Consider the following 11782-nt stretch of genomic DNA (forward strand, 5'->3'; position numbering starts at 1 on the left):
TGACTAATAGTTTGACGGTGTCTGTTTGGTGGACAACCAGAGACTTATACAGAGGTCACCATGTCCTTAGTAGTTGTAGTAGTGGCTTTCTTTGTTCTGGAAGTGTTCGTTAGACTGGATACATCAGACATTTCTATGGTCCTTGGATAGGGAAATGTGCTTCTTTTCTCGTCTTCGGTCGAGTTTCCTTGTCTACGTTACATGCTGAGCTGCAGGTGATGCATGTCTAGTTTTCTCTGAGTTTGAGGGTCTTACCATTTTCTGGTCTTGATGTTTTTTTTAAAACATTTAAATGGTTGAATGGTTGATTATTCAGGGTACAGCTAGAACCACTCTACACATCGGCAGCAACCCGGCATGTTTTGGTATAATGTAAAGTCCTTTATAAGCACTCTGGCAAAAGGGGTGTATCATCCTTATGACATAATGCCTGTGCTCATGTGGGTGTGGTTACTGACTGGGTAAAACTTTTTAATATAACAACAATTATCTCATTTAGAAGGCTGAAATCACATTTCATCTTCACAAAAGTTTAACAATTCTGACATACACATTTTGAAAGCTCTTAAAGTTACAATGTTTTCGTTAAACCGTCTTTAATGACATCACAAATGATACTGCATAATCATTGTTTGCATCCCCACCGACAATTTCCCACTTTCTTTATGTTAGGAATAATGTTTCATTATCCACTTTTTGATGTTGAAGTTCTTTTGGCAAGAGTCTATACAACTCAGACATTCCATTATTGGAGCGGCAGAGGGAGAAAGTTAGAAACCATTTACGACTGATCGTTAAGCCATAAAACCAACCCAACTTCAGGTCTCTCTCGGTAAGAGTGTTTGCATCTGGCTGAAGCAGGGTTGGGCTAGATTCCATTCCAGTTCAGTAGATTCCAGAACTGAAATTCCAATTTTCTCATTTAAAAAGAAAGATTTGGACTTGGATTGAAATGGAATTGACCCTAGGTGGAATAGATGACACAATAAATGTGTACCTTGCTATATGTGTTTCTACTGTATTTAAAAAAAAACGGATGACTGTATTTTGTGTTAAACAGATCAAAGGCTCGTGGTCTGGAAAGAACCGGGTGCAGAACCCCTACAGCCACAAGAACATCATCAATAACTGCTGTGAAGTGCTGTGTGGGCCTGCATACCCCAGGTACTGTACTGTGCTGTAGGACCACTAGTGCAGTGTGGGCCTGCATACCCCAGGTACTGTACTGTAGGACCACTAGTGCTGTGTGCGCCTGCATACCCCAGGTGCTGTGCTGTCGGACCACTAGTGCTGTGTGGGCCTCCGTACCCCAGGTACTGTACTGTAGGACCACTAGTGCTGTGTGGGCCTGCATACCCCAGGTGCTGTGCTGTCCGACCACTAGTGTTGTGTGGGCCTGCATATGTCAGTTACTGTGCTGTTGGACCACTAGTGCTGTGTGGGCCTGCATATGTCAGTTACTGTGCTGCATGACCACTAGTGCTGTGTGGGCCTGCATATGTCAGTTACTGTGCTGCAGGACCACTAGTGCTGTGTGGGCCCTGCATATGTCAGTTACTGTGCTGTAGGACCACTAGTGCTGTGTGGGCCTGCATATGTCAGTTACTGTGCTGTAGGACCTCTAGTGCTGTGTGGGCCTGCATATGTCAGTTACTGTGCTGTAGGACCTCTAGTGCTGTGTGGGCCTGCATATGTCAGTTACTGTGCTGTAGGACCACTAGTGCTGTGTGGGCCTTCATATGTCAGTTACTGTGCTGTAGGACTACTAGTGCTGTGTGGGCCTGCATATGTCAGTTACTGTGCTGCAGGACCTCTAGTGCTGTGTGGGCCTGCGCTGTAGGACGTCTAGCTGCCTTGTCTCTACTCAGAGGATGAACTAGTGTGGAAAATACTCTGCTTCTGTGTTCTTCTCATGGTCTCTCTCTTGCTAACTTGTCTCTGTAATATTCTTCTTCTCTGTAGCCACCCTCTGTCGTCCTCTTCCGACCCTCACCCATCCCTCCCTAGTCTCTCTTTTTATTCCCCTCATACCGTAGCCTCTCTTCATCCTCCTCCCTCCCTCCCTCCCTCCCTCCCTCCCTCCCTCCCTCCCTCCCTCCCTCCCTCCCTCCCTCCCTCCCTCCCTCCCTCCCTCCCTCCCTCCCTCCCTCCCTCCCTCCCTCCCTCCCTCCCTTGTCTCTATCTCGTTCTCTCTCTCCCTCTCTGTTTCAATAGTGAATAGGGTGTTGTTGATGACTGATTTGTCTGTCTTCCCTTGACAGTGTCTTGGACAGAAGAGGGCTGATGCGGGATGATTTGCCTGTTCCCACATCCGCTACCGAGCCTGCCACCAACAGCAATCCAGTGCCACAGACCACAGTAAGCACACACACACACTAACTTACTGTGTCTGGCACTAAAATCGTTCCAGCTTGCCAGACACAAAGCATAGTACAGTGAGCGTGCATAAAATATAGCCTAAATCAATAGAGCGAGAGGGAAGAGAGAAGGAAAGCAAAGGTGTACAGGGAGAACAATGTACTGTAGAGCAGAAACTGTTTTCCTTTTTTATAGAGATAGTATTAAAGTACTCAGCGTGCGCGTTGTTCTGTAGCCATTTTCTGCCTCTGTACAGATGCCATTTTGCACCTTGCAATGTCTGCAGTTGCCATTCCGTGCCTATGTATAGCTTATCTACTGTTGCACCTCACTATGTCTAGCTATTTTGTGCCTCGCTTTGTGTCTGTATATTTCTACTGGTGCAATGTTTTGCCTTTTCACTTGCCCTGAATTCTAATACAGGCCAGCTATCAATAGTTCCTGGTCTTTGGTTACTATTAGAATCTTCTTATGGTGCCATGTTCCCTCTGCAGAAAACTACAGCTCCACTCATCCCCAACGAGCACACCCCTGACGACGCCAAGCCCAGCATGGCAGACTCTGCCATCGCTCATGCAGAGAAAATAAGCCCCTCCCCCAGGGAGGAGAAGCTGCCCAGTCTACCCAAATCCTCGCCGACTCCCACCAAAGTCCCGCCCTTGGCCTCACCTGAAACTGACGCGGAGGCCTCAATTATTGCCAAGGATAAGGCACTCTAGCTGCATGGTGGGGTTTTTTCCTTGCCCCTCCCACAGTCAGTCACAACCTTTCCCTAAAGCGCTCTGTCTGGACCTGTGAGGGAGACACTTTAATCAGCTGCTATATGAGAGAGAAGCATCTGCCTGTAATGAGTGGAGAATAACTGCAAGGCTCTGACTCCCTGCTCATTCCACCAGATATGCAGAGTTGGTTCCCCCACCAAACCTGCATCCCCCCTAAGTTAGTGACTGCAGGACTGCTTGATTGACATACCAGAAGGATGGTAGCTCGGCATCTTTCTCCTCCCCCTGAACATTGCATGGAAAACACAGATAATGGGGAAACTGGGAACTGTGAACCCACTGGATGCAGGTGACTGTATATCCTGGGTAGTGTTTGGCTGAAGGGGTCCTAAAATACCCAGGCGCCTCTGGATCGTGGCTACCAGTGGACTCTGATTGTTAATGCTACTGTTTCTCTGTCTTTTGTTTTATAGCTGTGATGATTTTTTTAATGTGAAGAAGCCAGTTCTAAAATACTTAGCATTGCGAAATATCTGACAAATACACTTATTGTAAAGCCTCTAACACATCCACACTATTAGTCTGTTCTCAGAACCACACCGATCAGGCCCCTATGCAATCCATGGGAAGCTGGGCAGTTGGCACAACATTTATTAGGATGATGAGGAAATAAGGACTGAGCTAGTTTAGGGTGTGTTGAACAGTAAAACATGGCAGAGAAAGGAAACCCTAACCATCGTTTATGGTTGAGGTACAGAGGCAAACATTTTGTCTCTCTTCAGTAAGTGATTCTAATGAACATCTCTAGAAATGTTGAGATTAAGGTGCCACCTTGGCTACTATCCTTCCATTTGTCAGACACACACACACACACCAGGGTTGGGGGCCGTCATTATACATTCAGTCAATTCAGAGGATAAACTGAAAGGGGAAAAAAAGGTTGAATGATCTTCTGAAATGGCAGGCTGTTTCCAGGGGTACCATCAGAGTTCCTGTATCTAGCATTAGAAGCAGCCACTTTAGTATGTCCCAGAGAGTGTGTCATTGTTGGGGGCATTTTCATTTCAATTCAGTCCATTCAGAAAGTAAACTGAAATTCCTTTTCCAAGTTTTTAAAAAAATCGGAGGAATTTCCGTTGACCCTCTGAATTGACTTTATTTATAATTACGGCCCCAACTTGTGTGTGTGAGAGAGACAGAAGGCCTGATTGCTGTTGACACTAGTTACAGTGCCTTATCAAAAAGCTGCGCTGTCACATGCAACTATAACTAAGATGGTCTAGCTACAGAGACCCTTAGACTCCAGGTCGAGGTACAGAGATCCTTAGACTCCAGTTCATGACTCAGCACTCCAAATCGTACATGCCAACTGTAAATAACGTCCCTTTTTATACAGTTACAAATGAGACTTAGAGACAGCAGAGAATGAAGTAAAGCCATTGTTTAAATGTAAATAATATATGTAGGTGTTGAAAAAACTATTTGGTCTATTGCTGATGAAAAGGGAAGATTGAGAGAAGAGAACCAGGTCGTCTCTGTTTTTGAGTGTATGTGGCCAGTGTTAGATTTTTGCCTGTGAATAAACATCCACCCTGCTTCTTGCAAGTCATGCAACTTTTTAATTTTTCCTCTTAGCTTCCACTCTCAACTTGGTGCCCTTGCTCCTTTTCATCCACCTATTGCTGAGGACAGCTTTCATTATCTCCCTTCCTCTTCCTCTCTGTGTTTCCCAGGGAAGATATTCAGTACACCAGCCATCTGTGGCGGGCTCATTATCAAACTGGAAAATGAGACGGCAGCTGCTTTCTCTTCTCTTTCTCATCTGTTCATTTCACACCAAACGGAGCAGAGGATTGAGGGTTTGTGGGAGGCGGGCAAGGTGTGTGAGAATTTCAGCTGCTTTTCAACTAGGCTAGGATTCACAAATGACGGTCAGTGACAATTGGGGGATATGTTAAACTGCTATTGGTTGACAATGGAGAGAGTTTGTATTACTCATTGTGTTGTATGTAAGGCAGAGTAATTGTGCTGTATACTTATATAGAAACTCTAGTTAACAATGTTGAGTCTTTCAGCCATCTGATCATTTATACATCAATAGAATAATACTTTAGTAATCTGATTTAATTCATATAAAGGATTGCAGCGCTACTGTATATGGCCAAGCAGTATGTTTAAACTTCTGTTAATTTAATTTGATTTCACAAATATTATCCGTTCCAGTGTATTTGAATTAGGAATGTGAGTAGGGGAGTTACTAGTTGTTACAATTTACACTCAATAACATTACAACAGTAACCCAGACTCTATCCTGATTTGAACTATAAGTAAACACAACCATCTAGGCCCTTGCAGTGTTTTTATCACTATTTTAACTGTGCTCAGAAGGTGTAGGGTGAGGTTTCCCTAGATGCAGATCTTGATTCAGAATTTTACTTACTAATGGTTAAGGTTAGGATTGGGGGACGGTAAGCTGATCCTAAATCTGTACCTAGGGGAGATTTCACCCCAGAGCTGCCGATAATGTAAGCTGCCTTTTTGAAACAGACAACAAAGGGATGTTTTAATCAAAAAGTGGTAAAGATTATTTTCTGAATTTCTATGTATGCAATTGTGAGAAGGCCTTTCGGGAAATGTCTTCTATTGTAATCATTTTTTTCCCCAAAAACTTTTTTTCATCTTTCGGAGCATTTCTTAGGCTTTACCCTCAAGCCAATCTTCCTATCAATTGAAGTTGAAAGAGTTTTGTCCCTGAATAGTTTTCGGTTCTGGACAGTTGTAAAGATTCACTCTCGATAGATAATTCCCTGCTGTATTGCTTCAATGGAGAGTGCGACTGTACTTGTGATTGTGATTAACAAATGACAAGGGGAATGTTCATGTTAAAGTTTAAGCTGGTTGAAGGCTAATTGAACGGATCGGACCCTTTTACTATATGCTATCTCTATGGGTATATAGTATATGACCTGAGACGTTTATCTCAATGTTGAGTAAACGTTTGGATGTATGATTTGGATTTATGTTACATGTGCACTACGAGGGTCTCCGATCAGAAGGCTCTGATCTAGATATGAGGGGACATAATGCATACAGTACAGATACAATACCACTGATGGAATTATATTTATGTTCACTTTGTTTAGTAATAGCACTGTGATTATTTATATTTCATGATATTTCCCTCACTTTTTACATGATTGATTGGCGTATCTGGTAATTAAATTATATTGTCTTATTAATAATGTTGTCTCTGAATAATTGCATGGAAAGGATTTTGTCTGCTTGAAACAATCTGTCAAATAATTTGCATACAGGGAGGGGCCAGGAAATCTGTTCACAATCCAGACTCAGTGGAAGGGACACATTTAAATACCATGTTTAGAAGCAGAAAACGTAGAACAGCTAGTAATTGTGTCATCTTGATCAGATCATGAAAACCACGTTAATGCAAAGTGTAAATGGGGTTATAAATAGACATTTTTTTGAGAAAGAGAATCTGCAACATTAGAACATGTGACCTTCTGATCCCTATCTCAGTGAGTACTTTTTAAACATGTGTATTTGTGCATATCAACTCTCTTTTTCAGGACCCTGTCTTTCAAAGATAATTTGTAAGAATCCAAATAACTTCAGATCTTCATTGTAAAGGGTTTAAACACTGTTTTCCGTGTTTGTTCAATGAACCATAAACAATAAATTAACATGCACCTGTGGAACGGTCGTTAAGACACTAAACGCTTACAGACGGTAGGCAATTAAGGTCACAGTTATGAAAATTTAGGACACTAAATAGGCCTTTCTACTGACTCTAAAAAACACCAAAAGAAAGAAGCCCAGGGTCCCTGCTCATCTGTTTAAATGGCAGCAGTTTTACGGGCACCCAACCAATTGTGCTATTATGTGAGTTTTTTTTGTACATAATGTTTCTGCAACCGTATCTTACGGCAAAAAAAGAGCTTCTGGATATCAGGACAGCGATCACTCACCTCTGATTTTTTTCTTCAAGCAGGACGCATAGGACATTACTCGAACACCCGACAAGGCCAACATCCCAGTTATTTGCAAGAGGAAGAGACGCAGGTACAGAGGACACAGAGCGGGGTGCCTCGTAAACATCTGCAGAAGGCGAGTGGGAAAGCAGCTGTTACCACCAATATTACTCGCCAACATGCAATCATTGGACAATATATTAGACGAGGTACGATCACGAATATCCTACCAACGGGACATCAAAAACTGTAATATCTTGTGTTTCACGGAATCGTGGCTGAATGATGACATGGATATTCAGCTAGCGGGATATAAGATAGAACAGCACAATCCGGTAAACAACAGCTGTTGCACGAAATCTAAGGAAATCTCTAGATTTGCTCGCCTGAAGTAGAGTATCTTGTGATAAAACCACTGATGGAACACTATTTGCCTAGAGAGTTTTCAGCTATACTTTCGTGGCTCTTTATTTACCACCACAGACAGATGCTGGCACTAAGACCGCAGTCAGTCAGCTGAATAAGGAAACCGTTCACCCATAGGCGGTGCGCCTAGTGGCCAGAGACTTTAATGCAGGGAAACTTAAATGAGTTCTACCTAACTTCTATCAACATGTTAAATGTGCAACCAGAGGGGAAAAAATTCTAGATCACCTGTACTCCACACACACAGATGCGTACAAAGCTCGCCCTCCATTTGGTAAATCCGACCACAATTCTATCATCCTGATTCCTGCTTACAAGCAAAAATTAAAGCAGGAAGCATCAGTGACTTGGTCTATAAAAAAGTGGTCAAATGAAGCAGATGCTAAACTACAGGACTGTTTTGCTATCACAGACTGGAACATGTTCCGGGATTCCTCTGATGACATTGAGGAATACACCACATCAGTCACTGGCTTCATCAATAAGTGCATCGAGGACACAGTCCCCACAGTGACTGCACGTACATACCCCAACCAGAAGCCATGGATTACAGGCAACAGTCGCACTGAGCTAAAGGGTAAAGCTGACGCTTTCAAGGTGCGGGACTTTAACCCGGAAGCTTACAAGAAATCCTGCTATGCCCTCTGATGAACCATCAAATAGGCAAAGCGTCAATACAGGGCTAAGATTGATTAGGCTCTGACGCTCTTCTTATGTGGCAGGGCTTGCAAACTATTACAGACTACAAAGGGAAGCACAGCCGTGAGCTGCCCAGTGACACAAGCCTACCAGACAAGCTAAATCACTTCTATGCTTGCTTTGAGGCAAGCAACACTGAGGCATGCATGAGCACATCAGATGTTCCAGACGACTGTGTGATCATGCTCTCCGTAGCCGACGTGAGTAAAACCTTTTAAACAGGTCAGCATTCACAACGCTGCTGGGCCAGACGGATTACCAGGACATGTGCTCTGGGTATGCGCTGACCAACTGGCAGGTGTCTTTACTGACATTTTCAACATGTCCCTGATTGAGTCTGTCATACCAACATGTATCAAGCAGACCACCATAGTCCCTGTGCCCAAGAACACAAAGGCAATCTGCCTACAGACCCGTAGCATTCACGTCCGTAGCCATGAAGTGCTTTGAAAGGCTGGTAATGGCTGACATCAACAACATTATCCCAGAAACCCTAGACCCACTCCAATTTGCATACCGCCCAAACAGATCCACAGATGATGCAATCTCTATTGCACGCCACACTGCCCTTTCCCACCTGGACGAAAGGAACACCTATGTGAGGATGCTATTCATTGACTATAGCTCAGTGTTCCACACCATAGTACCCTCAAAGCTCATCACTAAGCTAAGGATCCTGGGACTAAACACCTCCCTCTGCAACTGGATCCTGGACTTCATGATGGGCCGCCTCCAGGTGGCGAGGGTAGGTAGCAACACATCTGCCACGCTGATCCTCAACACTGGAGCCCCTCAGGGGTGCATCCTCAGTCCCCTCCTGTACTCCCTTTTCACCCACGACTCCATGGCCAGGCACGACTCCAACACGATCAATACGTTTGCAGATATCACAACAGTGGTAGGTCTGATCACTGACAACGAAGAGACAGCCTATAGGGAGGAGGTCCGAGACTTGGCCGGGTAACAACCTATCCCTCAATGTAACCAAGACTATGGAGATGACTGTGGACTACAGGAAAAGGAGGACCGAGCACGCCCCCATTCTCATCGACAGGGCTGTAGTGGAGCAGGTTGAGAGCTTCAAGTTCCTTGGTGTCCACATCAACAACAAACTAGATTGGTCCAAACACACCAAGACAGTCGTGAAGAGGGCACGACAAAGCCTATTCCCCCTCAGGAAACTAAAAAGATTTGGCATGGATCCTCAAAAGGTTCTACAGCTGCAACATCGAGAGCTGGCTGACTGGTTGCATCACTGGTTGCATCACAGCCTCTGACCGCAAAGCCCTACAAAGTGGTCTTCACTGACGAGTCAGGGTTTTGCCTCACCAGAGGTGATGGTCGGATTCACGTTTAACGTCGAAGGAATGAGTGCTACACCGAGGCCTGTACTCTGGAGCGGGATCGATTTGGAGATGGAGGGTCCGTCATGGTCTGGGGCGGTGTGTCACAGCGTCATCAGACTGAGCTTGTTGTCATTGCAGGAAATCTCAACGTTATGCATTACAGGGAAGACGTCCTCCTCCCTGATGTGGTACCCTTCCTGCAGGGTCATCCTGACATGACCCCCCAGCATGACAATGCCACCAGCCATACTGCTCGTTCTGTGCATGATTTCCGGCAAGACAGGAATGTCAGAGTTCGGATTTCAATCCCATTGTGCATGTCTGGGATCTGTTGGATCGGAGGGTGAGGGCTAGGGCCATTCCCTCAGAAATGTCCAGGAACTTGCAGGTGCCTTGGTGGGGTGCCAGTGCTTGCTGTGAGATGTTACATCTGGTGCAGTCCACGAGGAGGAGATGCACTGCAGTACTTAACGCAGCTGGTGGCCACTCCATATACTGACTGTTACTTTTGATTTTGATCCCCCCCCCCCCCCCCCCCCTTTGTTCTGGGACACATTATTCAATTTCTGTTCGTCACATGTCTGTGGAATTTGTTCAGTTTATGTCTCCGTTGTTGAATCTTGTTAAGTTTCACATGTTAAGTTTGCTGGGTATATATGTACAGTACCAGTCAAATGTTTGGACACACCTTCTCAAGGGTTATTCTTTATTTTCTACATTTTAGAATAATAGTGAAGACATCAAAACTATGAAATAACACATATGGAATCATGTAGTAACCAAAAATGTGTTAAATAAATCAAAATATATTTGAGATTCTTTAAATAGCCACCATTTGTCTTGATGACAGCTTTGTGCACACTTGGCATTCTCTATCAACCAGCTTCATGAGGTAGTCACCTGGAATGCATTTCAAATAACAGGTGTGCCTTAAGTTAATTTGTTGAATTTCTTTCCAACTTAATGCATTTGAGCCAATCAGTTGTGTTGTGACAAGGTAGGGTTGGTATACAGAAGATAGGATAGGCGTCCCGTCAACCATGCTGCGCCTTGTGTCATGATCGCAGATTTTAGAGAAACAACACATGTTACATATGTACCCTTGTCTTATATCATCTGGAAGCTTAAATTCTTGTTAATATAACTGCACTGTCCAATTTACAGTAGCTATTACTGCAGAAAAATGCCATGCTATTGTGAGGTGACCTCCTAACAACAAAACACTTTTTTCACCGCGATAGGTTTGATAAATTCATCTGAAGATGAAATGTGTACTTACATTATGAAATCTTGCTCTAATTTATCATCCAAAGGGTCCCAGAGATAACATGAAGTGTAGTTTTGTTCGTTAAAATCATTTTTCATATCCTAAAAAGGTCCATATAGCATGCACGGTCGATTTTTGTATTTCCACTCGTTCAATTTGCAAAGAAAGGAATCTGTGAAAATGTAACCCTAAATGTTTCAACCAGCCAAATCATGTTCGTATGTATTCCTCAGAGATCCTAGAACGTTACCAGACTTCTATATCATTAGGGGTGTAGTATATCCCATAGGACACCATATTTGGTCAGAGAGCTACACCTTCAAGGCACGCCGACTTTGTCAAATAAGCACCAATCGGAGCCAAACAAAGCTAGCTAGATAGCCAATGAGGAATGAGGCAACCCTGTATATGTTGTAAAATGTAGCTACTAACCTTGTACGACAGCATGCATTTTCCTTTTGGACAACACTTATAGGGCTACTAATACTGGAAAAGCTAAATCAAAGTCCAAATATAAAGATTTGACGATATTCTTGCAGAAAAATGTAATGTGAATGCAAATGTACCTTTCACAATTTGCCCATATGTACCTGGGTGACTTCACACTAAATGTCATGTAGCTTGCTCATACTTCAAGTTATCCGTCTGATACGTTGCACATACACTGCTGCCATCTTGTGGACACCATCGGAACTACAACCGGAGTGATGGCTGGAACTGGGACCTTTCTCTTGCATTTCAAAGATGGTAGAAAAAAACAGTTTGTGTTATATTCTCCTGCATCCAATTCACATTTCCACAACCTTCAAAGTGTTTCCTTTCAAATGGTACCAAGAATATGCATATCTTGCTTCAGGGTCTGAGCTACAGGCAGTTAGATTTGGGTATGTCATTTAGGCAAAAATTGAAAAAAAGGGGGCTATCCTTAAGAAGTTTTAACAAAAGAGCAATGACCACTTCAATAGAATGTCACTG

At 43.7% G+C, this 11782-nt stretch overlaps 1 protein-coding gene across 2 annotated transcripts in view; it reads left to right on the forward strand.

Moving 5' to 3' along the window:
• LOC139366381 (palmitoyltransferase ZDHHC9-like) overlaps positions 1-6319 on the forward strand; it is a 45587-nt gene extending 39268 nt beyond the window's left edge. Inside the window, exons 7-9 of one of the 2 annotated variants that reach the window (XM_071103812.1) lie at positions 1061-1164; positions 2262-2358; positions 2853-6319. In XM_071103812.1, the coding sequence (XP_070959913.1) occupies positions 1061-1164; positions 2262-2358; positions 2853-3077 (426 nt within the window). In that variant the 3' untranslated portion in view covers positions 3078-6319. The remainder of the gene's footprint in view (positions 1-1060; positions 1165-2261; positions 2359-2852) is intronic. The other variant, XM_071103813.1, reaches the window with a different exon arrangement.
• Positions 6320-11782: the final 5463 nt, after the last annotated feature.

The sequence above is a fragment of the Oncorhynchus clarkii genome, chromosome 14 (assembly GCF_045791955.1).
Source record: "Oncorhynchus clarkii lewisi isolate Uvic-CL-2024 chromosome 14, UVic_Ocla_1.0, whole genome shotgun sequence".
In the NCBI taxonomy this organism is placed as follows: Eukaryota; Metazoa; Chordata; class Actinopteri; order Salmoniformes; family Salmonidae; genus Oncorhynchus; species Oncorhynchus clarkii.